Source organism: Rhea pennata, chromosome 14, assembly GCF_028389875.1.
Source record: "Rhea pennata isolate bPtePen1 chromosome 14, bPtePen1.pri, whole genome shotgun sequence".
In the NCBI taxonomy this organism is placed as follows: domain Eukaryota; kingdom Metazoa; phylum Chordata; class Aves; order Rheiformes; family Rheidae; genus Rhea; species Rhea pennata.
In genome coordinates this window covers 357,127-384,630 of record NC_084676.1, presented here as the reverse complement: position 1 = coordinate 384,630, position 27,504 = coordinate 357,127, and the positions used below count along the sequence as shown (strand labels likewise).

The 27,504-nt window shown below is 38.9% G+C and overlaps 1 protein-coding gene across 6 annotated transcripts in view; it reads left to right on the top strand.

Annotated features, from left to right (window-relative positions):
• The window catches only part of ANKHD1 (ankyrin repeat and KH domain containing 1), a 121,896-nt gene that overhangs the window by 37,208 nt on the left and 57,184 nt on the right, over window positions 1–27,504 (top strand). For 5 of the 6 annotated variants that reach the window (XM_062587499.1, XM_062587498.1, XM_062587496.1 and 2 more), the window contains exons 3-10: window positions 7,456–7,612; window positions 12,390–12,537; window positions 13,449–13,596; window positions 14,588–14,821; window positions 16,630–16,724; window positions 19,630–19,867; window positions 20,093–20,284; window positions 21,655–21,764. In XM_062587499.1, coding sequence (XP_062443483.1) covers window positions 7,456–7,612; window positions 12,390–12,537; window positions 13,449–13,596; window positions 14,588–14,821; window positions 16,630–16,724; window positions 19,630–19,867; window positions 20,093–20,284; window positions 21,655–21,764 — 1,322 coding nt within the window. The remainder of the gene's footprint in view (window positions 1–7,455; window positions 7,613–12,389; window positions 12,538–13,448; window positions 13,597–14,587; window positions 14,822–16,629; window positions 16,725–19,629; window positions 19,868–20,092; window positions 20,285–21,654; window positions 21,765–27,504) is intronic. The other variant, XM_062587501.1, reaches the window with a different exon arrangement.

Here is a 27,504-nt window from a genome sequence, read left to right as displayed (position 1 = left end):
AGCAATAAGACAGATTGATCAGGTTATCAGATTGATCTAGGGCTTATTTTGCCCTAGAAAAAGGGAATTACAAAGAATACAGAGATGAGAGCTGCAAATTAGTTGGGTATGCAGTTTAGTTAGCCTGCACACCAAAGTTCAAAAATCCAGCCTTGCTGCAATTTAAGAGAACACTGTGAATTTTGGCGATAAGTTTAGTGATGGTCTGCTGAGTTCACTGAGTTACATTTCAAGCATGTGGCCAAGGTGTGGAAGCAAACAGAGAGAACAAATGCAGAACAGATTGTGGGTGTTTTTTCCCTTCCTGCTGTTGGCTTCTGAAGATGGGCTAGTTTAAATTTCACTTGCTTTAATGAGGAAAATTATTTTAAACTTTTTCTAAAAGCACCTGAATTTTGAAAAGGTTGACTGCATTAGGATGATTTATTAATATTTTTATTAGTTTCTATGAACAAATAGTAGCACTCAATGTACTGTTTTTTTTTTTCCTTTAAGACTTTTTTTTGGTTTTGGTTTATCTGCTAGACAGTGCTTGATGCTTCTGTGCCTGTGTCTTCCTGCCCCTTGCTTGTGGTGCTGCGAGCACTGCACAGCCTCTGAAACCTGCGTTATTTGGACCTCACGAGTCCAAGCTGCTTCACCTCTTGGGTCGTGACTTAAATTACTTGCACAAGGCATGCAGAATTTTGCAAACCTTGCTTAGTCATTAAATGTGGGCAGCAAGCCAGAGCTGGTTGAGCGCTTTCCTGCATTTGCCACAAGGTCGTTGTGGGTCTGGGTCTGGGTGCTAATAACTCTGTGCTTTGGGTTGCTGGCTCTGGAAGTGACGCAATGTAAACCCAGCACTTGGGAAAATACTCAGACATCATCAAAAAGTAGCAAAGTGGCCAATTTTTTGTCGGTAAGACGGGGTTTAGAAAATCGGTTGCTGTTAACGTGCACAGAGCAGGAAGCTATGACATCGAAGAGATATTAGTAGGATGTTGTTTAGCAGATAACTGATATAATCTCTGCTTGTTTCCTCCATTACTATAATTTACAGAAAAGGAGTAGATAGGAGCTTGCTGCAGATGCTGCGCTACTCTTAAGTATTATCAGAAATAAAAATACAACATGTGGACCAAAAGATCCTGACAGATCATCTCCTCTTTAAGAAATCTTCCCTGAGGTTTTACTCTTGACATGCCTGAAGTCCTTTTGATGTGCTTTTGAAGGAGTCCTACCTGTGTCCCAGCTATTCTTGAATTAAGCCGCTTGAGGCCCTACAGAACAGGGTATGCTCAGTCGTGCTTATTACTTTCTAGTCTTGTGGAAGCACTTGCATAATGCACTAGAATTTTTTTTTCTAGTAGAGTTGCTGAAAGTATTTTTCACTGTCCAGAGCTTTCACTTTGTCTGGATGAGGCTTCTTACAAAGAAGCTGAAACAAAATCCTCTGTCTCTATCCCTGAGCATTCACCTTGTCTGATGAGGTGCTACTTAATGCATGTTCTTTACATACCGTTAACAAGGAGAGGACACGTCTCTGGACCGTGCTTCTGATTTCATTTTTGGGGGGCTTTTCTAACGTTCAGATTTGTGTCAAAACCTGCATTTGTGGAGCAGGTGGTGCAAGCCACGAAGGAAGCAGAGGATTCAGTTAAGCTTCTCGGCCTAGCAGGTAATGGCACGTGAGCCGTAGTTTAGGTAGACCTCGACAAACATGAGCACACAGGCCTGACGCATTAGTGGTTGAATGGCCTCCAGTGTGTGTTCGAACACACGGTGTGCTGGAACTGTTTGAGAAGGAGTACCGCAAGCACTGCATCTGCAATTTCATCTTTGTGAGGATTATTTGATCTTCCCTCTTTGATGCGTTGATCTCCTTTGTCCAAAACATATATAGACACCACTGCTGTTTAGTATGAGTGATTTAACTGTGGGCTTCATGCCAGAGTAATTTCTTTTAAATAGTGATAAATTAAGAACTACTAGCTAGAAACAGCAATTAAATATTTTCTTTATTCTTGATGCGCATTTTATCCAGTAAGGGAGGATAAAGTATCTGATAATTCTGCCCGAATGCTCTGTTTCTTGGTACTGAAGAAAAAGGGATGGTCACTCTGGTGTGGATTATCTGATTCAAGTTCCTTTGCTGAATTAAACTTGAAAAAACTTCGTCATAGATTATTTCTTGTGCTGGTTCTCTAAGATGGCTCTCAACTTCTGTGTTCAAATTGTGAAAATGCACATGGCTTTCAGAAAATGTAATCTCTGATTCCTCGTGCCAAAAATTGCACTAGCTTGCCTGTCCTTTCGGCTTTTCAACAGACACAAACTTGGTTGTGTTCCTGTTTTTCTGAGATTATACTTACATCTTTGCCTGGTTAAAATGAGGAAGATCACTCTGAGGAGTTACTGGCTCAGATCAGGTTACCCTAAAACTCTAACCGTGGTAGTCCACAACATCCTGTTGACTATGAAAGTCAGTAAGGAAGCCCATATTTTAAATCAGAGCATTGGTTAAAAGGTATGTTGGTATACCTCTGAGCAAGCTTTTCTCTTGCAAGGTGAGCTTCATATTTTAGCGTACCTCCTTAATCAGCTTCATGCTGATCTACGTAGTTTGGTATGATGCTAACTTCTGGAACATCTGGCGTTAGGTGTGACTAAACTCGGTGGTGCTGTGCTGCATAGAGTTGCTTAAAAAAAAAAAAAAAGGAGCTGCTTCAGACTCTACCAGGAATACAGTTATATACTAGTCAGCTATACCAGAAATTTTCTCTTTAAGTGGTGGAAAGTCCCTTTTCATCTGCACCTTGAACCTGGCTGCTGCTCCAGGTTTGTGGAACGACTCATTTGTATGCAGATCCTGGAATTCCAGACTCTCGTTCTTGGCATATCAGATACTTTCCTCTTTAATCTGGAGGTCTGCAGTGTGTATGTTAGATGGGGAACAGCTAGATCGCTTATTTCTAGTCCAGAAAATGTGATTAAGAGCTCTTGTTTCTGTTGTCACATAATATCCCTGGCCTTAGCTTTGTCAGCTATTGTAGATGTGTTAGCAGATGGCTTCAGTAAAAAGTGCTCAAATAAAGAGCTGCCCTACAATATCAGACCAAAGATGTGTCTAGCTCCCTATGTCCTCGAGTTGACTGCTTTTCCCTCGAGGGGAAAGCAGTAGAAACAGTATCGATGGCAGTTTTTCCCTTCATTCTTCCAGTAGTGGTGGTGTTTGGGATTGCATTGAGAACGTCACCTTCTCCATATCACAAATCACTGTAGATTGCTCTGCATAAAGAACTATCCACAGTGACTGGTAAGTTCTTTTTGCAGAATTACTACCTGCAACAACGATCGGTCCACGAAAAAACAGATTTATAATGCATCTTTGATATCTCTTTTTTTTTTTCCTAAAAAGTGCCATTTTATCACAGTAAAAAGCAGAATGTCAAATACTCTGCTCAGACAGGTAGTTATCAGTTCAGGTAGTGCCAGATGCCCTTACTATTTCTTGTGAATCCATAACATGCTTGTGAGACTGTAATAACGTGGAAATTTGTGGTCACTTGTTTTGATTCATTTTTCTTGTCCACAGCTGTGGAGAACAGTCTTGAGGATGCTTTCGTTGTGCATTGGAGGAGACCAGAAAAGTTCTTGTCTTGTAGAATTGTGCCTGAGTATAGATCTAATTGCTGCTGTCCAACTTTTGCACAACTGTACAAGGAGGTATAACCACCTGGGAGTGTGACACAAGAACAAGCGATTATAAAACGGACATGAAAACAGTTTTGTGGAAGGTTAGAAGATGACCGAGCATTACAGCATAAGGATTGTGGCATAATCATCCTAAATCACAGTGAAGTAAAAACTGAGCAATTACTTAGATGCTGCTATAAGCCTGCAAAAGGAGACTAAATAAATGGGTGTTTGCAATAGCAGAATCTGGCTTGGTAATTTTTGTCCGTCTCCTTTGCACTGTGTCCAGCTTAACAAATGCTGTCTTCTCTGCTGTCTTCTATTGCTGTCAATTAGTTTGGAAAGGTAGAAAAAAGTGCTTCGGTTCGTCACACAGTTGCCCATGACGTTTTGAGGATCAGCGTGTCTGATGCATTATTTTGCTGTGGATAAGTGGTATGAAGTTACAACCTGTGTTGGCACCTGGGCTGAGTTGTAGCTGGTGCAGTGAACAAATGGCTTCTTTAACTTGCACTCAGAAAGTTCTTGGTGTGGTTATAATACCTTTGCTGGAAGGAAATAGAAAACTTAAGTGAGCTGTCACTGTGACTTCACAGCTGGAAGGAAGAGCCAGTGATTGGGAAGCCTTCATCAGACCACCTGTATATGAAAACAGGTATTTTGGAGTAGGAGCTGTGAAGCAATGATAGTTTGTTTCTCTTCGCAGGCTATAGCACTTGGTAGATCTTTAGTGTGACTTTTTGGCTTCAGAAATGTTGTGTGTGGATGCTCAAAAGAGCAAACACTGAAAATGGAGAGACTTGTCAAGGGTAGTTTTTGCATGCTTGTACATCATCCTGATTACATCCAGCAGTTTTTCCTGTTGGGACTAACCGGAATCTATAAACTTAAGACTAGAAGGGAGCTGGCCTAAGAAACCGAGGCAATCCCTCACACCATGTAAGGGCGGGAGCACGTAAATATAAATTTCTGTTGCAGACCTCTCATCTAATACATTCTTGATGTACAGAAGAAGATTAATTCTATGGCCTGCTTAGGTAACCTCTTTTACTACCTTAAAGAACTGAAATAATTCAGATATTCAGTTTAGTTTCAGGTATCCATTTCTATTTGTTTTTCTTGTGTTTTCACCCATCTTCTTTTTGTTTCCCACTTTCTGTAAGCAACAGAGAACTGATTGCTAGCTCCTTCACAAGACCCTTTGGAAGTACGGGAAACCTGCTGTTGCACTGCTCCTTGTAAACTAAATCCAGTCCCTTCAGCCTTTACTCAGGGGTCGTATTTTTCCTAATCCTGTGGATTTCTCTCCTGTACTTTTCCATTTTGCTTCATGTGTCATTCAGATTCAGCTCTAGTAGTCCTAGATGAGGCCTTAGTGCTGAGTTGAGAAGACTTAATTCTCTTTTTCTTTTCCCTAGTACTCTTAGGTACACTGTAAGCTTGCGTAAGCCGGCATTGTTGCCAGAAGTAGCTAGCGTAAACATCTGTGTAGTTACTCTGAGCTGCACCGGGGAAGCAGATCTGTATAAAAACTACCACTCTTTCTGTGTGTTTAGTACTAAAATAATTCCCCAGTCCACTTTCACAATTGCTATACCCAAATATCCAACCTACCCCTCTGCTAGAGTACTGCCGCAGTGACAGGGGTGTCTGCTCTTGAGTAGCTGCAATTTGTATTCCCTTCTAAACTAACAACAAATCCAGTTTGCATTCATATGTGAGGTGTGAGCTGTGGTGTTTGTGGGTTGTTATTTATAGCTTTGCTATATTTAGTAGCAGTGGCTAAAAAGGTTGTGACCTCAAGAGTTTGGAGGTAGAAGGGGGCAAGTGGTCAGTAGCCTCTTCAGATGTTATAAATAATGGAGTCCAGAGTCCCTACTCTGTTTCTGTGGTCCATTTGACTGCAGTCAAAAAAGATGGAAGTGCACTGTGAAGTGAAGCAGGTCCTAGCAGGATACAGACATCAGATCCTACTTGTACTTGGTTGTCTTCAGAGATTCTGTGACAACCATGGAAGAATTCTTGATCTTCAAGATGGAGCCTGCTTCCTTTCTGCTGAATGGAAAGGTTCTTTCTCTAACCAAATAGAGGTGTGATGCAGATAGGATATAGTCGCAGTTTCTCATTTCATTGTGAAGCGGATACTTTATTTCACATTTCTTTTTTTAATAACTTCTCAACAATGCTGAAGCAATCCAAATAGGATGTTGGAGCCAGGAAGGGAATATGCTCAGTTTTCAGCAAGCTTCTTAAGCAGTTCATCCCAACCTTGGTGGCCTGTGCTTTGTTTCAGTCATCTAAGTAAGCTTTTTGCACCTCATTGTAGATGTCTCGCTTGAATGACAGAGGTGGGAATTCTTCATTTTGTCTGCAATGTTGAGTTTGAATGCTTCCAGCCAACACTTACCAGAGCTGCAGCGGCAATGTAGGATTATATAGCAAAGTATATATGGGATATGCTGTCCTAAATTGTTTTCAAGGTGGAGAAATTTGATAAGTATTGATTCTTACATCAATGAAAAATTAATTGGAGGCTCTCAAACAGGGAACATGCATTGTTTGAAGAATGTTCAAAACTTTTCAAAGTATAATTTCAATATTTATACTGTAACGGTTACAGAGTAAAAGTGAGAAACGTGATGTAAATCAGTCAGTCTTGCAGAGGTGCATGTACCAAATAGGACTACCTTTTGAAGTAGTAAGATGCATCTTTCCCCTCCCCCCCCCCACCCCGACATTTAGTTTTAATTTCACTCTATTTCACTGCTAAGGAATTGAAAATTCAGCTGGTTCTTTACTGATGAATGTAGCTACAATCTGCCTACATTGCAGCAACAACTGTGCTGAGATGTTTACATATGTAAACTAGACTGATCTTTAGCTCTAAAAGTGTTCAAAGCTGTAACGATTTATGTGGAGTAAGACAACTACTCAGATGTGCCATAATCTCATATCAGCCATGAAAAAACTTACGCTTTTGGCATTTAAGTGCAGTTTAAATGAATGAGAGAAATACTTGCTTATGGTGCTAATCCCTGTGGGCCCGCAGCTTTAGTGTGGCAGCACAGAAACTTAAAATTCAGGCTAAGCATTTCTACTTGTGTGGTATAGATGGGGAATTATTTCAAATATGCTTCAAATATTTGAAATTTTTATTTAAAACTTGTTGTGCCTGTAGCTGTATCTGTGCACTTCAGAACTGTAAACTGTTGGAAAGTAGAGCTAATAAACTTTAGGAAAATTTGTATTTTTTAGTATACTCTTTAAAAAAAAAAAAAAAGGAACAAAAGTATATTAAAAAAGGAACAAAAGTATATTAGACTAAATCCACTTTTTGGATGGAGTTGAGCAGGAAAGGAAAAATAATTTTAAAACTTGAAGTCAAAAATTTTTGTTCACATTCAGATAATGTTAAAAGAAGTCTGTGGAATTAATATCTCTTTCTCAAACTTCTGCTTTTGGGCTTGACCTCTGAATTTACCCTTAATCCCTTCAAAGGTTTCCCTCCCACCTCATCCTTAAAGGTGTATGAACAGAAAATTTGGGACAGATAATTAAGCTGCCAGTTGAAAAATGGTTTTGCTACTGCTGTGGTATAATTAAATATTCAGATCATAGGCAAATGTTAACAGTTACTTTTAAGTAGCTGATTTTCTGGCATGTTTGCAAATGATTTTTAACTAATAGTGCATGTGGCTGAAGTCTAAAATAGTTTCTTTGCATTTCTTTTGTGTGACTTTCATACTAACCTGACTGATGAACGAACGTACGCTGAAGGAATTGGTAAATTGTCCACTGCCGATGGTAAAGCCTTCGCAGATCCTGAGGTTCTCCGAAGACTGACATCCTCTGTCAGCTGTGCGTTGGATGAAGCTGCTGCTGCGTTGACGCGGATGAGAGCAGAGAACAATCACAATGCAGGACAAGTGGACAAGTATGTATTGATGTCCCTCCACTCCTGGTTTCCTAACTGTGCAAAGTAAACTTGCATTTGTCAGTTAAAATTTAGTTATTTTTGCAGTTACTCTTTAGTAAAGAGTATCTCCTCTGTTAATAGCAAAAACAAAGATATTAAGTCTGAAGGTGTAACTGTTCTCACTGTGAATTACTAGCTAAGAAGGACAAGGAAAAAGTACAAAACTTTCCACCTTCTAAATTTGAAAGTGCTGCTTTTTCTGTATATGAGGTAGTTGATTTCTTTTTTGAGAACTGGTTGTATTCTTAGTTGTAGATGAGCTAGTGATAGTTCTGTGCCTACTGCCACTGTGTAGCTGAGGGGAAGTTAAAGGATCTAGCTCATTGGCTGTGTTAAAAGTTGGAAGAATATATTAATACTTACTAGGCAATGATTAGCTCAGGGGCATAGGGAAAAATGAAACCAGATATCAGGTAACTTTTTGTAGGTGATAATTAATTAGGTCAACATTTAACTCCCAAGAGCATAGCACTGAGGCTTTGTCCTAGGTTTCAAAAGCTTTCTACTGCATTGCAAATTCTAAAGCAATGTTTAGAGCTCCTCAAGTATTTTTTTAGTCTGACGGCTAGTACAAATTTTTCATAAACTGTTGAGATAGCATGACTGTGTGAACTGTTGAACTTAAGATCAAAGATCTAAAATTGAAATTTCTTTTCATACGGAAGGCCTCTTGAAATTCAGACTTGAATTTGTAAAACAAAATGCTTACGGTAAGTCATTGCTCAATATTTAAATACAGATACAGGACAAGATTATTTCTGAAGTGAAGTTAAAGAGATTATATGGGAATCAAAGTATGTTGGAGAAGCATACTCGAGCAAAAAAAGGAAACATAGAAGAGGTAGAAGCAAGGTCAGGTGGTCTGGGCAGAATGTAGAGACACTGTCCAAGCAAGCAGAGATGATGCGGCTAGGAGAACTAAAGCCTTCCTGGAACTGAATCTGGCAAAGGGACATGAAGGGTACAATAAGATATCAAGCTCAAGCTGCAAAAGGGACAATGTGGGCCTGCTGTTGAGTATCGTAAAAGCTCTGGTGACAGGGGTCACAGAAAAGGTAAGAATGCTGCCCTTGCATTGATCTTTACTAGTTAGATTTGCCTTCAGGAATTCCAGGCCCCTGAGACTGGTGGAAAAGTCTGGAACAGGAAAGATTTGGTGGAAGAGGGAATCAGGTCAGGGAAAATCTAAAGAGACTGGATATGCAGAAGTCTGTGGGACCTGATGGGATGCACCTGCAAGTGCTGAATGAGCTGGCTGGTATCACTGCGAGGCCATTTTTGATTATCTTTGGAAGGTCATAGCAACTGGGAGAGGTTCCTGAGAACTGAAGAAAGTAAATGCCAGCTTTAAGGAGGAGGAATGGGGGGACTGTAGTCAGCCTCACCTTGATCCCTGGGAAGATTGGGAGCAAGTCTCTTGGAAACCATTTCCAAATATACTAAGGGCAAAAGGTGATTAGGAGCAGTCAGCATGGGGAGATCATGTCTGACCTGATAACATTCTATGATGAGGTGTCTAGATTTGTAGATGAGTGGTTCGTGTTGTTTGTCTTGACTTTAGCACGTCTTTTGTCACAGTTTCCCACAATATCCTCCTAGACATGCTGCTAAAATATGGGCTAGGTAAGTGGTCAGTGAGGTGAATTGAAAACTGGCTGAATGGCAGAGTTGAGCAGACTGAGATCAGTGGCACAAAGTCCAGTTGGAGGCCTGTTCCACTGAGATCAGTGCTGAGTCCCAGTCCTATTCAGTGTATTCATCTGAGACCTGGATGTAGGGATAGAATGCACCCTCAGCAAGTTTGCTGATGATACAGAAGTGGGGAAAGTGGCTGATACACCAGAAGGATATGTTGATGTTCAGAGGGACCTTGACAGGCTGGAGAAATGGGCAGAGAGGAATTCCATGAAGTTCAAAAGGAAATGGTCCTGCACCTGTGGAAGAACAATCCTGTGCACCAGTGCAGACTGACTGGAAAGCAGCTTTGCAGAGAAGGATCTGAGCTTCCTCGTGAATACTGAACATGTGCCAACAATGTGCCCTTCTGGCAAAGAAGACCGACAGCATCCTGGGCTGCGTTAGGAAGGGCATCGCCAGCAGGTTGAGGGAGATAATTCTTCCCCTCTTTTCAGCCCTGGTGAGACCATATCTAGAGTATTATGTCTAGCTCTGGGAGGACATGGATATGCTGGAGCAATCTAGCAAAGACCATAAAGATGATTACAGGACTGGAGCATCAGACATATGAGGAGAGGCTAAGAAAGCTGCAGCTGTTTTGTCTGGAGAGGGGAAGGCTGGAGAGAGATCCTACTAAGATGTATAAATACCCTATGCGGGGGAGCAAAGAGATGGAGCCAGATTCTTCTTGGTAGTGCCTAGTGACAGGACAAGAGGCAATGGGCACAATTTGAATTACAGGAGATGTAATTCATCCTTGGAGATGCTCAGGGCTGTGTCAAGTCAGGATTTGAGCAACCTGACCTAGTTGACCCTGCTTTGAGCAGAGGATTGGACTTGACAGTCTCCAGAGGCTTACTCCAACCTCAGTGATTCTGTGAAGGTCATTCTTGTCACTTTTCACAAAATACCTTGAAAATACTTTAAAGAGGCCCTGAGCAGAGGGCAAACTGGGAGAACTGTTGAGATGTGGAGGTCAACTAGAATCAAGTCTGAGTTCCGTTTCTAATAGCTCTTTACGAGAACAGATTTGGTTTTGCTGCAGTTTATTATGTAGAGTGGCCTAAGGTCTCCTGTGGAGAATGATGAATTTCTCTTTCAGGACCTGTCTTGCAGGTTATGATGTTGGGTGGCTCCTACTTCTGAAGGCTCATTTGTGTGGGTGGAAGTGTATGAATCCCCACCCTTTCCTCCCAGTTGAACATAGGAACTCATGCTGTAAAAGCCTGGTGACATGCAGGTTACACAAGGCTTTTTGACTGCTTGGGTCATGAGTGTATGGCTGCCCCCTGTTACCTTGGAGGAGAAGGGGCAGGTTTGAGAGTGTCATGCAGCCATTGCTTCATTGTACAGGCTTGACTAAGTAGCCAAATAATAAGCATATCCAAAATAATAATTATTTTTATTAAAATAGCTAAAGGGGTTATAATGCAAATGTAAACGTTTGGATATTGGATGAAGTTCGGGTCAGTTCTCAGCTGGTTATCTAGCAGGCGCTAAAATGTTTATTTCATTTTTGAGCATATGACAAATGTCATTTTCTTTCAAAAGAGAGACTTGATGTAGTTCAACAATTGCAGTCTTTGGAAGTGAGTTGAAAATTGAACTTTGTGTGCTGTCCGGAGGATGCTTTGTGCTCCAGTCGGTTTCATCTTTAGAGGTGAGAAATTATGGAGTAAACCCACATTTTTCATGAAAGAAAAGTAGAAGTTTGAGCTTCTTATTGCATCTGAACCTACTAGTGAACCTGCAGTGGATCATCTACAGTTGTGTGCTCTTTATAAGAGAAGATTCCTCCTCCCTTTGCCTCTCCCACCAAAGCATTAGTTGTAGTTTGGATCCTAGCAGCTCAGGGGCTGTGATCCCCTGTATATATTTTCTAAATAAGAATAAATCATCATTTAGGTAAGTGTAACTGAGTTGGTGCTGAGCAGGGCTTGCTCCTAGGTACTCTTATCCACGCTTAGTGGTGCTTTAACAGCTGTCACTGCTGTCAGAATTACTCATCTGTTTTCCCCGCAGTGTACAAAAAGATTGAAAGGGCAGATGACATGATTTGAAATCAATTGAATCTCAGCTCACCCTCTTTTTCTAGATTTGTTTAGTATGCTTTCGTAGGTCATAGGGCACCATCTCTTTACTGCAAAGGATAATGATAGTTAAAGTAGTGATTACAGATCTCCTGAGCTTTTGATTTGGTTTGTATTTTCCTTCCAAATGCTTAGTTTGTAGTTACTTTTTTTTTTTTTTAGGATAGCTTATTAGTTTTCTGCATGGGATTTATGTTGTTATTGCTGTTAAGTGTTAAAAACTTTAAAATGTGAAAAGAAACACAGATGAAACCCTTACAATGCTCTTCTGTCTTTTGAAAATTAGATCATTAGGTGTGGTAAGGATTTCTCTTGGTTTAAAATGTCTGCTTAAATTAAGAAATCACTGTTTCCAATTAAAAGAAGTGAGCTTTTGGGCAGTGCAGAGAAGGAAATTGTCTGACTGCAAGAGAGATGACACTAAGGAAGCTGGGCTTGTTGCAGAATTCAGCGTTAGTGCTCTCTGTAATGCTTTTTTTTTTTTTTCTTTTTTTTTTTTTTTTTGTACTAGGAATTTGTCTTGGTGCCTACAGTCAATAGCTTGTTGTGGCCATAGCTTGTTGGCGGGGTGTCACATGCACACAGGCTATGTATAGCAGCAGTGAGGTTTACCTCTGTATTTTGCAAACACCACAAATTGCCTGACTTCAAATGCTCTTTTCTGCACCAGAAGTCTGTATGAGAGCTTATTATCAAAGTTAGAAGATGATGAGAACAGGAGTTGATTTAGACATAAGCAAGGTCATTATTTCCATTTCTCCTGTGAAATGGGTGTGTATCTCATACAGATAGTGCATCTTGTGTATCTTTTTATATAAAAATTCTGCACGGTGTATTTTTTATTAAAGCTTTTTACTGAAGTCATGAGCATTAAAGCATTCGAGATTGCTTCTTGCATAAGGGAGCTAGCCATCTACTGCAAATTTATTTTGAGCTTATTTTGTGGTTACTGATTTTTTTTTTTCCAGTCGCAGTTTGGCAGAAGCATGCTCAGATGGGGATGTAAATGCTGTCCGGAAGCTGCTGGATGAAGGAAGAAGTGTAAATGAACATACTGAAGAAGGGGAGAGTCTCCTTTGCTTGGCCTGTTCAGCTGGGTATTATGAATTGGCACAAGTAAGTAACAAATATAGTCACAACTAAACCTTTATGAAGTATTGTGTAAGGGAATTCTTTGATAGCTGAAGACTATAACTGTTCTGATTAAAGTAAGTTTTATTATCTAAATTGGAACTTCAGTTAATGTGGTTTATATTGTTGTGGGTTAGTTGTTGGTCATCTTCTTTAATGGACTATGCCATCTTATGCCTCTATATTTAAGGGACTTGTCTGAAGAATGTACTTTGTGTTTTTTATAATCTTTTCTGGCATTGTTCTAGATGCAATCAAGTTGTTCTGCCAGGGAAATATTGCAAAAGGATCTAAATCAGTGGTTAAATAAAACCACAAATGATTACATACTTCAGCTCATGTCTAGTTCTAGTCTCAATCACTCAATCTTTTTTTTTTTTTTTTTTTTTGAATCACATCTATAATTTTGGACCTGCCTTTATCCTTGTATATCAAAGAAGCACAATATGTGCTTTTTTGAAGATGCTTGTGATGGTTCTCAGAAGGTGCCCAGCTGGAAGTTTTCACGCCAGGAGAGCATGCAGGGAGAAAACTTGCTTACTCTTAAGCTTAAACTAGTCTGTGCTGTGGTCATTAATGCAAGTTTGTCATTTCTCTTATCGTGCTAGTTAATGAATTGCCCTGTGACATTTTTAAATGTCAGTATTGTACTGTAACTTAATGTGGGCTTTAACTGCTATGAGCAAGTGATCTACAAAAGTAGCATTTCCTAAAGCAAAGCACAGGATAGGTAGTAATTATAAATGGTCTTAGAGAGGACCATTGTTCTTCACTCCTGGGGTATTACTGTGAGGGGATGTAATGGCTGAGTGGGGAATCATTCTTAAATCCCTTTGAACTAAAATCAAAATGTAGGTGTTACAATTTATTAATTGAAGTGAACTTTTTTTTTTCAGGTGCTACTAGCAATGCATGCAAATGTTGAAGATCGAGGGAATAAAGGAGACATAACACCGTTAATGGCAGCTGCCAGTGGAGGCTATGTAGATATTGTTAAACTTCTCCTTGTTCATTGTGCAGATGTCAACGCCCAGTCTTCAACAGGTAACTGGGGAGCAGTAACTGGAAAAATTAACAATACTACCATATAAGCCATATGCTACTGTTCTGAGCATCTGTTTTTTAAGTGCTTGATAGTTCCTGCCATATCTTTTTATAAATAAAGCTATTAAGAGCAGGTCAGATAGTTGTGTTTAATAATGGCCAAATAAGGTTCTTATAGCTCTTAATGTTATCTGTAATGAAAAGTATTGTTCTTCTGAAAACCACTGCACTGTAAGATGATGAGGAAAATGCATGAAGCTTAGCTTTCCTCATTTGTATAGTCCAAAATTGTGTAGTAAGAAGTCCTTGGAACATGTGGTCATGATCAATTCCTTTGGTATATGGTTTCTTACTGAAAAGGAGGACCAATTCTTTGATCAGTAACTGTAACCTTACTGAAAATATTAAGCTGCAGTTTAATTTTACTAGTCTTAAGATACAGTTCAATCTTTTATGTGTCAGATGCTTCAATTTTGCAGTGTGCTTTTTGTCCTGATGGTTAGCCATATTGATTAAAGCTGTAGAATATAAAATAGCTTAAAACTGACTGTACAAATTAAAATGAGCCATATGTGATTCTCTATCATTTTCAGAACTCATTTTTAAAAATGTAATAGTGTATTTTTTTCATTTAGCCAATAAAAGCCTTTCAAGGGATCAAAGAGTACTTGGACAAAAAAAATCCTTCTACATTGAACATGAAAATTATTCAGTGATATCTTTGACCTTTTTCTGTGCTGAAGTAGGAAACATAATTATAAGCCAAGTTTTTTTTTTAATACTGACTTAGTATTAAAATTCTTTAACGTTATATTTTTGATGGAATTTTATATTCAGCCTGAAATTATTGGCTAGAGTAACATTATTGTGAGGTAAAAGGCTACTGTTAATGGTAAACATTTGGTTTTGTTCAGAGTTTTTAAAATCTAACTTCCTTTTCTGTGTTTGGGGTGGATGATAAAGAGGAGTGTCTCAAACTTCTCTTCCACAGGGAACACAGCGCTCACTTACGCCTGTGCTGGGGGATTTGTTGACATAGTGAAGGTGCTATTGAAAGCAGGTGCTAACATAGAAGACCACAATGAGAACGGGCATACCCCCTTAATGGAAGCAGCCAGTGCAGGTCATGTTGAGGTTGCAAGAGTATTGCTGGAATACGGTGCGGGAATCAATACTCATTCCAACGAGTTCAAAGAAAGTGCACTTACACTTGCATGCTACAAAGGTATGGTACTGAAATGATTGCTCAAAGAAACTCTTGTCTCTTGCCTTATTTGTATCTGTTGAAATCTATTTGCAGCATTGCTGTTGTTTATCTAATTGACATTTTCAGACAAACTATGATTGAACTTTTAAAAACTATTTAGGAATGCTAGACTTTAGTTTTCAGCTCCATGTCAGGAATGGTATTAAGCCTATGCACAAAGATGGATTATCATTGTTATTATTCTAACAACAAAATTGTGCTTTTAAGATCTCAGTCCTATTACTTGACTTTTTCGCCTCACGGATGCTATTTGTCCACCACATTTGAGCCACATTCAAAACATTGGCTATGAAGTTTGTGGCTGGCTGCGCCCAAGCTTGTGCTTTGACACCACCTGGGTTGCTGTCTTCCTTTCCCACTACTCACTAATGTCCACCCAACGGTCCCCCTTGTTATTTGTGTTCCTCTCACCTGTCTTAATGTTCTGAAAACATCTCTATTAATTGTTAGGACAGTGTAAAGTTACAACAGATATCCCTAGAATTCCTGATGGGGGGGAAAAATGCCAGTGTTTACTACTGAATACTTTTCCTCCAGTATAATTTTAGGGGCATTTATGAATTGTTATGAAAGTTGTTAAAGTCTTTCGACTTTTTGTTGTTGTTGTTGTTGTTGTTTTAGCTGTTTTTTCAAATTTGACAGGTGTGTGAAATTTCTTTATAAAATAACTTAGTGCAGTGGTTAACTACACCTCCAAAAATTTTTTTCCCCAAAAAAAACAAAAACAAAAACAAAAAACCTCTATAAAAAAACCTCTATAAAATTTCCAACAACTGTTTTTCTCCTTCTAATAGAAGCTCTAAGGATGCAGATCATTGTCACAGTAGCTGCAGATTTTGCCTCTGGTGAAAATCTGAGGATACATGTTATGTGGAACCTGTCTGAAAACTTGGATCTGAATCTGTCATGGATTTCTGGCAGTGTATAGTAGTACAAGACAGGGAATTTTCAGTAATAGAACTCCTGGATATATTGTATGGGTATTCTTAGTTCTCATAACGTAAGACTTAACAGGAAGAGTGATATTGTATGAGATTTTCTTAGACTAGAGATTTTCGGTATTATCTTTGGCAAGATTGTTGAGCTACCTTGTTTTCCTATCAGTTTGTTGCATAAAACAAAAAGTTTTATCATTTAGTAGGATGTGCTTTGGGAGGATAAAATCTGTTACTTGTAAGGGATACAGAATCGTAAGTGATGAAAGGTGTAATACAGTCCTTAAATACGTTTAGGTTTTGGGTTTTATTTTGAGAAATGTTCCATCAGTTAAAGTGAAAAAAAACTTCAGTAGAAACTTTTTAAAATAGTGTCAGATAACATAATGCAACATGATGTGTGCAGATTAGAGTTCTCAGAAGGGATTAAAAAGCTCAGTTAAGTTCATAGCTGCATGAACCTAATCTTTAGAAGGTAATTTTCTTTCTCCCCCTGCCCCTTTCAAAATATATGCCATTCAGAACAGTTAAATTGTATGTCACTATACAACTGAATAAAGAATGAGCACGGTCTTTTTTAATAACCTGAAGTCTCAAAGAAGGGTTCCTGTTGTGTGAATTTGAGTTATTGCTGTCTTACGGCTGACTGTCCCTTTTGCATTGGTACTTGTTTTAATATTTTAAGATCAGTTGAGGTTGCAAATTAAAACTTGTTAAAAATTGTAATGGCAAACTATGCAAATCAAAATGATCAACATTAGGTGTTTTATCTGTACTACTAAAACCTTGTAATATTAAATGCTTATTTGTTTTGATCTGTTTCATTTGAAGGCCATTTAGATATGGTTCGTTTTTTGCTCGAAGCTGGAGCTGATCAAGAACATAAAACAGATGAGATGCACACAGCGCTGATGGAGGCCTGCATGGTAAGAAGCTTTTTATTTGTCCTCCTCCCTTTCCAGTGAGAGGAGTAAAGGGGACAATAAAGTGAGTCTTTGTTAACAAGCTGTCCTCTGCAGATGCAGAGTTGCAGAGTATTTTGATAATCATAAGAAATCCATTACTATAGTTAACAACCACAAGTAGCCAGCTTCTAAGCCTCTAACTGGGCGTAGGGAAGAATTATTCTAACTTCTGGGCAAATGATGCGTTGTTCTAAATTTTCTCTGTGTGAAGCATAGTGGTAGCTAATTTGTAGTGCCATGGGATAATAGGTTGAGTGCAAATCACTTTTATCTTTTTCAGTTTAAAAAGACAAAGGTGGGAAAGTGGCTGTTTTAAATAAAATCTTACAGATCATAATCTGGAAGGTGTGAGCTTTCCAGAAGTGCATTGAACTGGATGACTAATGTGTCACATGTATCTCTTCACCATGCAGGAAATACATGTATTTTAGGTGTAAATGGTGCTGTGAGTTTTTCTTTCAGAAATAAAAGGTAGACCAAAAGTAGCTAGTGAATTCCTGAGCAATTCATACAGTCTTAAAGCAGCTGTTGAAAAGCCCTTTCTTTCCAAGAGCCTCATCTTGATGTTGAGTGTTGTGTTGTGTCAGAACACATCTGTTTCTGTCCAGAGCCATGGGAGATCTTTTCTGTCTTCAAACCATGGAACTTCTTGGAGAAAAGAACATGCAGTTTCTTTTCATGTGAAGCGAAGAATATAGGAAAGCTTAATTTGCTCCTAGTAGCCTATATAGGCCTTAGAAAATGGGCTGTAGTGTTTCACTAGTCTTCTGAGAGCTGAAGGCTCAAGTGTACTTTTGGTGCAGTTGAGATAATGATGCGAGTGACCGAGGTCAGTAACTGATCCCTTGAAGTTCCAACTGCAAGTATAGTGATGGAATTTGTTCCTTGCCATTGTTTTTTTGGCTGTACCCTTCCAGAAAGGAACCATTCGCACACGCTATTTTGACTTTTGGCAGTCTTTGTTGTTTTCTGAGCAGTGAATGCTGCAAGGTCATAACAGGAAGATGAGATGCCTGGTCTCTGTTCATTGATTTAGGTTGTAAGTGCCTCTGAGTTTCAGTACTGTGTTCTAGTCAAGTTGGAGTGCTATGGTTAAAATAAGAAATTTAGTTGGATGACCTTGTTGGCTTTTAGCTAGTTCTCCAAGAACAACAGCCTGCGTGTCTAATTTACAGACATGGGTATTGTCAAGTCTCAGGTTATACACTATCTGCTTCACAGTCAACTGAAAAAAGCTTTGTGGACTTGCCTGTCTGATACTTCACTTACCTCTTTCCTACAGCTGTTGAGTTACTGTCTCATAATTCTGATGTGGTCAGAAGGGAGAAGTTTGCTTGAAGATGCTGTTCTTAAAAAATGAGTTCTCAAATTTTTTCAATTAATCTATAATATGACTGAGAAATCCACTTTTGGATCACTACTAGGTATCTGAGCCCTAGCCCAGACAAATCTGGCTCTAGCATGGGAAGGAGAAGTGCTTTAATATATTTTCTGCCCTTTAAGGTTACCCAACTGTATTTAGATTTTCATCAATAAATTAACATAAATGCATCTGCTTTTCGCCTGTGTAGTTGGGCTTTCATTTGTCTTCGTGTGGAGGAAATACTCTTTTACTTCACTAAAACTGTCTGGTCAGCACATGTTGGGACTAGTTGAAGGATCCAGGTTAACTGTCAAATCACTGGAGAGCCACTGCATCAGGGAGCAAAGCTATGCTAGCATTACCAAACCATCGTGGTTGGCTCATTTTTTTCATTCCAGAAAAACTCAGTGTTTCTTTGGATGATAAATAGAATGTGCATCCAAGGAGATGTACCTAATACCTACACATCTGGAATGTGCAAGGCATCAAGAGTTCCCTTTTCATCCTTAGGTTATCCTACTAAGTGTGTATGCTGAAGAAGGGTCAGGTCTTAAACGTTCTCTGATTAGTCCCTCAGAACTGGCGAATCTCACTGAGCAATTGCATTCTTTTCATGATTGAGCTTCCCCTCTTAAAGGTGTGTGTTTGCATTTCAACAGATTTGGGTTCAGTTAGAGTAAGTTACATGAGAGAGAGATGCCATATGTAGGTGTTTCTTCTTTCCTAATGTCAAAACCTCTTTGTATGTTTCCCTTTCTCAAAGGTATTGTGACTCTCTACAAATCATGTCTTAGGTGAAACATGAGTTTTTGGTACACATTCTCTTCCAAGCAACTTCCAGCAATATAGATAGAGTTTACTGAGAAGTGAACACCTACATTTTTTATTTTATTTTTTTTAATTTTTTTTTGAAAGGGCTCAAATGAACTTATATGGCAATACTCATTGTCTTTCCTATATGGCAAAGATTCATTCACCCCAATGCATTTTTGATTTATTCCAGTTTCCCTTCCTTTTTCCTACCTCACTGTAACCTATTGCAGTTTCTCCGTAATTACTGCACCTTTCTCAGGGTCTGGAATGTGTCTGTTGGAGCTGTTTGCCTGTAGAAACCGTGAATCAATTATGAAGAAAATTTTTCTTCCAATACTTATTTTGGGAGTTAGTCATGCAGTGGGTCTGTTCATGGTACTTGTTTGATGTCTGTATTACTCTTGTGTCCCAAGTGTTCTGCTGAATATTTAAGTCAAGTGTCCCAAAAAAAGAGGGGAAATAAAAACCCCAAAAGAACAAAACTAGCTTTTGTTTTAATCAATTTAAATTTGGCAAAGTCGAGATGGAAATATAAATGTCAGTTTAATCCAAGCATTGCCATAATTGTCATAAATGGAATCATCATAACGAATGAAGATCATCATTTTCAGGTATAATACAATAGCAACTGTAACTACTGCATTTAATGATTTAATGTTTCTGATTTTTGTTTTCACTCCTGCCTTGTAGGATGGACACGTAGAAGTAGCTCGCTTGCTTTTAGACAGTGGTGCTCAAGTGAATATGCCTGCAGATTCCTTTGAGTCCCCACTCACTCTGGCTGCTTGTGGTGGACACGTGGAGCTAGCAGCTCTCCTGATAGAGAGAGGAGCGAACCTGGAGGAAGTTAATGATGAAGGTTACACTCCTCTAATGGAAGCTGCTCGAGAAGGCCATGAGGAGATGGTGGCCTTGTTACTGGCGCAAGGTGAGATAATGGAGTAATAAGTTTCATTTCTTTAGTGTTCACTAAAAAGGATGCAGTGTTGACTGTTCTGTAGAGTGCAAGTTCTTATGATTTAGCAAGTGGTTGTCACTGCTTACTGCTGTAATTTCAAAACCAAGCTAGAGCACCTAAATTACAGAGGTGATAAGCATTCACCTTCCCACCCTGTGTCTGGTCAGTTAAATTAACAGCTGTTTTGTTTTCTAGGGGCAAATATAAATGCACAGACAGAAGAAACACAGGAAACTGCTCTTACTCTGGCATGTTGTGGAGGGTTTTCTGAAGTAGCTGACTTCCTTATTAAGGCAGGAGCTGATATAGAGCTTGGTTGCTCAACACCTTTGATGGAAGCTGCTCAAGAAGGACATCTTGAATTGGTGAAATACTTGCTGGCAGCAGGTATGTGTACAATACGAGTGATCAGACCCACAGACAGTGCAGTATCAATGCTCTGTATGATTTAGTAGATATTTGATGGTAGTGTTGTAACAAGAAACTCTGTTCTCATGGACTTAAAAAGAAAAAATGTGTATATTTCATGATAGCATTGTATGATACCGTTAACATGGGAAAGAGCCTTATAGAGCGTTGGATTCTGTTTCATCTCCGCAAAATATCACTGTTCATTACGAACATTGTTTCCAGCTAACTGCATTTAGGACAAAATGTTAATACAGACAATGCTTGTTTTTATATGCTATTCCTGTTTTGACTGAGCCTTATTATCTGCAGACAAATTCTCTCCCTGAATAACCAGTACTTTAGGAATTAGGCCCTGGGAAACTGTGTGCAAGACAGATTCTGGAGTGCACTGACTTTCTTTAAAGTAGGATAAAGTTACATAATCTGGAGTTGAGGGCAAAATGACACTTCGGTGTTCATCTGTCAGTTTTGAAGCTGGTAGAGATGAATTATAGTGAGACTATTGGGGGGGAGAAAGGAGGAAAGGGCTACATTTTGGAAGTTTTCCTTGTAATGTGAAGTGAATAGATATAAAAGTGGCTGGATTTGTAATTCTAGAAAGTAATGCTCATTGCTCATCGAGGGACAGTAACAACTGTGTGTCTTTGTGCAATGATACCAGCATGTGACACCAGTCGCCAGCTCACTTGGAACTCTGCTTGCACTTCAGTTCTACTGATAGTGTAAAAAGTTAATTGAGGAGCCTTGTTTTGGCATCAGTGAGTCTCTAAATATATCTCAGGCTTTGAAAATAAGAAAAGGGTTAATCACATTGGCATTTTTGTAGAAGATGATGATGTTAGATATTAAGAAACATGCATGGTTTTCATTTAGCTGACATGTATGAAGCACGTCATTATTTTAATATAAAATAGTTCTAAAGAGCAGGGAAGAGATGAAACTTGTAGAAAGGTATGATCATATAGTATTAATGCTTATCTAATAAAATGCTTTCAGCTGGTTTTGCTTGGCATGCAGCTCCCTATCAAATGAATAGTCTAGACAAGTGTCTGGATTCGTTTTTGTTTGTCATAACTGAAATTTTCATTGCTGTACAGGGAGAGTAGGAATAAGTGAGTGAATAGGTTTCCAGTTAGATTGTCAGTCATGACTTTTCCAGGCCTTGGCTTACCCCTTCTCTATGGAGCATTTTTACCATGAGAGTAATGCCCTTGGCTGTGGAAACTGTTGATCTGTAGGATATAGCTGTTGTCATGGCTTGAAAGTCCCTTGCTTTTGTATTCATCTGATATGAAGTACTTTGTAAGGCAGAGTCCAATTAAAAATAACTAATGCTGCGTTTCTAGGAGCTAATGTTCACGCCACCACGGCAACAGGAGACACAGCTTTGACCTATGCCTGTGAAAATGGACATACTGATGTTGCAGATGTATTGCTTCAAGCCGGTGCTGATTTGGTAAGACTTCTGCTATATTTTGTGGGCAAAATACTTTTGTTTCAAACTTCAGTATCAAAAAGTGCTAAGGCCTATATGCTTAGAGAGCAAGAACAAGATTTTTAGGAATTAAGATTTGTATGAGTGTGAAGAGACATGTGAAAGCAGCATTTGTTCTGAAAGTATAAATGTTCTTATTGGCTAATACCTGATCCATTAAGAGAAAACTTTAGCTGCAGCTTAGACTTTTGACAATTGATTATCTTTTGGTATGTTCTATAAGTTTTAATGCTTATAAGGGTATATTCTGCATTCCTTTGTTATGCCAGTTTATTGTTCTCAGACTCTTGTGGATGAAAACTTATCTGCTTCACTGCTCTGTGTTTAAAATGTGTTAGTACTAGCAGCTACTACCTCTCTTATAGTATTCAGAGGTGAATAATGAAATAAATCTCTGACATTCTTTTCCTTTTGTCATTTTCAGATGTTAAACTAAGCAAATGCCTTTTATATGACCAACATAATACGATCTCTTTTCTTTGTGCTAGAAGTCATTTCTTTCTTACAGCTCTTGTTTTTTGCATAATGCTTTCACAGTGTTTGTCTGTTTTTTGCAATACATCTAACCATAACTTTTTTAAATGCAATTATTTTTACTTATGCAGCAAGAGATATAAAACTTCTTTATCAGCCATAGGAATAGAACTGTATGATTTTTAAACAATTGAAAGTAAATGATACCTTAGTCTTCCATGTTGCTCAGGAGCATGCTTTGGATACTCTACTTGAACCTTATGCCTGGTTTAGGAAGTAGTTCCTGTCTTTGCAGTTCAGTAACATAAGCTCTTTCTTTTATCTAGTGTTCATTTTTTTTTCTTTTAGAGAAATGGTAAAAATGCCAGGAAAGTTTATCATTGAACCTAAAAGTTTTCAGCATCCTCTTTAAGTTACTTAAACTCAGATCTGGAATTCACTTAAGCCTTATTTTTGAGGTTTATATTTGTAAGTATAAACAAGTTCATGTTATTATGGTGAATTTCTGCTCCTCTTAGTGACTATACCTTTATTAGGCTGCATTAGTTCTTAGGTAGGGACTTAAGCTTTTCTCTCTCAACATCAGAAGAGGATATTTTTTCTTTAAGTTTTTGTTCTTAATAATGGGTTCCTACGAGAGAGGAAGGTTGTGTTAGTTGCTGTTATTTCTTGGCACATCTTCTACACTTTGTTAGCTTCAGTATTACGTACCAACCAGGAACCACTGTACTATAGGTGTGATAGATTTTTTTTTTGTCTTTATCAAGCAGGGGAAGGAATTAAAGAAAAAAAAAAAAGTGCATAGTGATAAAAGGTAATAATCCATGGAGTACTCCACAGTGAGGAGCAAAGCCTGAAATGTTGACAAGGAAGTATAAATTAGAATGCACAAGCTCTTTATAGGCAAGGGCCTGCCACTACTTAATGAGCTCTTTAAATTCTTAGATTTTTAGTATTTTTTCTCTCACCACTCACATGTGAGTGGTTTATGTGCAGCAGTGTTTAACCTTTAGAATCTAGTTCTCATCAGTACTGTTAACAGCAAGCTAACACCTTTCTGAAGTTTTATTTTACTTTGTTTTATTACACTCTCAGTCAAAATGAACAAGAAAGTTATAGTAAGCAAACTAAAGTTGCTGTTAATAGTTATTAGCTGTAATCTATCAAATAATCGTTGAAATATTGGTTTGCACATGAGTAAGACTTTTGCTATATAGTTTTTCTCCTCTTTTTGAATTCTGGTTGCAAGTAACAGTTTTAAGTTAAAAAGCAAATGTACAGTCCGTAACATGTAAGTTAAACTTAAGTAATTCTTTCTTCAGAGGAAGAGAGGATGTGTATTAAAGGCCAAGTGATACATGTATAATCATGTTTAAATAGTAAGATATCATATTGTCTCTTGCCCTGCCTAGGCAGGGCATTTAAACTGAGAAACAGGAATGTCATAACTTACGAAATCTACTGAAGACAAAAAAAATACCTGCAAAACTGCAGTGATGCTTCGGCAGATGCCTCCAGTTTTGAATAGTTTCATTTCAAACCTCAGTGTTGCTTTGCTTTATTGAAAGTTTTAAGTCATTTTGAACAAATTTGCTGTATTTGTAATTGTTCTGAAGTGTATGAAATACCTTCTTCGGAGGTACCATAGGAGGCTGTTCTCCTAGATGCCAATTTTCATTAGTGATTTAAATGAGATTAGATGATTTGGCTAAGCTGTCACAGGAAGTCTGTGGTGGAGTAAGGTATTGAATACAGATCCAGTCTAGTCTCTTAAACTGCTGGTCTGTCTGTCTTCATTTGTCTAGGTAATTTTGTTGTCCTTCCATTGTTCAGCCACAGCAAATGAAAGTACATCTTCAGTTCTGTGCTGTTCATTCTTCCCTCTTTCATCCTACAGCTTCATCTCCCCTGAGATTTTTCCATTGTGTCCCAAAACCCAGCTTTGGGGTAATACAGTCAATGAGAAGCTGGAAATAAAATGCTTTACCTCGTTAGGGTGCTGCCCTTCTTGAGGAAAGCGTTGGCTATGCCTGTATAATAAAACAGCATCAAGGGCTGTTCCCTGACTGCAAAGTGAGAAGGCTGAAACGGACCACGTCCATGCTGTGCAGCGCTGGGCCTGGGGTCTCTCTGAGCTTTTCACGGTGCCCTTGTGGCTATACCCCATGTCACTTGTTTTTGTAAGGCTGTGGTTATATTTAGGATGATGGTGGTGGTGTTCAGTGTCTCCTGGGGGCTGTGTTGCAGCTTACCAGAGTGGCACTTTCATAGCATCAACAGGGGGTATATGCTGCACACCCTTGGGTTGTGGCATGAGGTCCTGAGAAGATCCTTGCCAGTGCAAGGCTTTGAGATAAAGAAAGGGATTTGATGCGATATTATCCGTACTGACCATTGGGAATGGTCTCTGCTGCATGCTGTTCCCTGAATCCTGCCCTGTTATTCTGGACTGCTGGTAGTCATGGGATAGAGCAGCCAGGGAGGCTGCTAAGGAATAAGCACTGTGAGTGATCTGTGGCTTTGTTTTATTTACCAGCAGAAGTGTAGCCAGTGCTGAATTTTGCTAAGCCTTTATTGTTCAATGAGACTTCTGCATATTCTCTTTTCTTTCAGACCATAAGGGCAAGGTGCACTGTTCTTGAGGATTTTTCTCCGTAATTATAGAGTGAAGAAAGAAAGTTTATCATCTTTATCCCCCAAGTGTTCCTGAATTGAAGGAAGAATAAATACTGGCTGTCTAGATTTGTTATGATTGGTTCTCTCATTTCCTTCCTGATTCATAGAGCCTTCATTTCATGAGCTGAAAAGCATTTGCTTTAAGATCTCAAAAATACTTTGCCTTTTGAAATCTCTCTTCAGCTGCTAGGAGGTCGCGGTTGAACATTATTTGAGTTGTGGTCTTTGTGTTCAGAAGAGAAGCATCTTTCATGCTGGGTTAGTGAAACCAGCAGAGAGCAGACGATGTCAGGCAGTTTCCAGTCTTGTTTGTTAAAAACTGGTCTACAAGTTCTGCTAAAGTTAACCCAGCTCCCCTACTGAACTGATTTCTGTATATTGCTTGTGTGTCCAGTCGAGGCTTTATCAATCTCAAAATAGGATCTTGAGCCAAAGTTCTAGCAAGGGACTGTAGTTCCTGGTGCAGTTTTGCTTGAACTGAGAGGGATTATTATTGACATGTCTCAGTTTTCTTTTTTTTTTTTTTTTTTTTTTTTAAGAAAAAAATTTGAGGTGGAAAATGAGAACTTTTGCTTTTCAAGGACTGATTGTCTGCTGTAGTTTCACACATGTGAGTCAGTCCAAGCATCAGTGAAAATCTTGAGCCCTAAGTTAGTCATTAGGGAAGTTGCCTTGGTGAGAGTGCCTTGCTTTTCTTGTAGAATTAATTAAACTTTGTATTCTGGACTACTTCTGGCTCCTCAAAGACTTCAGTTAAGCATTTCACCATTTAGGTGATAATACTCAGTTGGAGTAATCTTTCCATTTTTGATTTCTGAAGAGTCACTTTGTAAGTGGCTTTACAAGAACCAGGAGAACTGAAATTAACTTTTCCTGCTTTGTGGCTAATTTTCCCTTAAAACTATGTAACGACCAAATTTTACTAGAAGCGAGCAATGTCAGAGTACTTCACCTTTTCCTGTTTGCTAGAGAGCTATTCACTTGTGTATGTTTTTTTTTTTATGAATTTGTATCTGCTTATGACTAATTGTTCAAGAGGTCTTGCTCATTACGTTAGAAATTATCTCAGTGTTCTTCTGGTGGAGTTCTTTATGGACCTGGAAGATACAAAACCCTTAAAGGGAAAGAGTTGACCTGCCAAATTCTGTAGCAGAACTAGCTTGTCTACACCTAGATCTTTGCCTCGTTAGTGCATGCATTTTGAAATGTACTTGCTTTTGCCAAGTGTTTAATACAAGACGCATCTGAAGGCTTCAGTCTGTGGTCCTACCTACGCATGAGTGGCATTCTGGCTCCTTTGGCTCCAGCAGGACTACAGACTTCCAGTGCCACAGTCTGACCTTCTGTCAGTGGAGCAAAGGAAAACGATGCTTGTGTACTGAGTTATAAATGGTGGCAAAATACATACTTAGCTTTAGATTTTGACATTATTAGTAGTAAAATACAGAAAATGGGAACTCTGAAATGCAATTTAGTGATTAAAGCAGTTTCTCTAAGCAATGGTGTTACTTAGTAGCCCCAGAAAAAAATAACCAGCATTTCAGTAATACAGATACTTGCCAGTGTGACAAAGCTTTACCTGATCTCAAAGTTGAGTTTTGTATTTTTTTATATGAGAAGCCTCAGGTCTTTTTCTGACTGCTGGCAGTTACCTTACATGAGCTCTGAGCTGAAGACAAGACATGCATGGTGCATGTGTATTCCCGTAAGAATTAGGATAGGGAATATAAAGCGCTTCAAGACAATTGCTAATATTTAATCAGAGGTAATATCCAACTTTTAAACTATATGCTAAAGGTGCTTACAGCTTTAAACTGTAAAGGTGCATTTTGATGCCTCTTGCTCTTTTAAACTAGAATTGGGCTTGGATAAAATGCAATATAGTGTAGATTCCTGTCTTTTTGAAAGAAAGACTGCTCTTGACAAGGTGCCTGCATCTTAGCCTGTCTCGCCGTAGCTGAAAACCGAAGAGCTGTTGTTTTTCATTGGACAGTGAGAAGATCCCAGCTTTTTTTCAGCTGGGGGAGTACTCAGAAAAGAGCTGTAAGCTGGGGCTTTCCAATCTGAGCTTTCCTGCAGCTTTACTTAAGACTGCGGCACAGGAGAGTTGATCTAGCATTGGAGTGTACCTTTTCATTGCCAAAATATGGGTGCTTTTATGCTGAAATTTAGGGATGGAAGAGAAGCGTAAAGGCAGCGTCATCATTTTGTTTTCACTTTAAACTATCTTGCTCTTCCTGCAGCTTTTGGTAGAAATTCTGTGTGCAGCTTTGCTTAAGTGACTAAAACCAGCTAACTGACATCTGTGCAACTCTAACTGTAAAAAACAAGGGCATGCCCAACTGCCTCCTGACTCTTCCCCTTGTACTTAGGCAACTATTTTTACAGGCAGGTTCTTTGTCATTGAAGGTGTCTTTGCTTTGCCTTCGGCTGATCACAAATTTACATCCCTTACAATAACATGTCTCCTTAAGTAGAAACTGTTTCCTTTATGTGCATGACACACTGCATGCTTGATGAAGTGTGCATATAAGGCAGCATTTAAGCATCT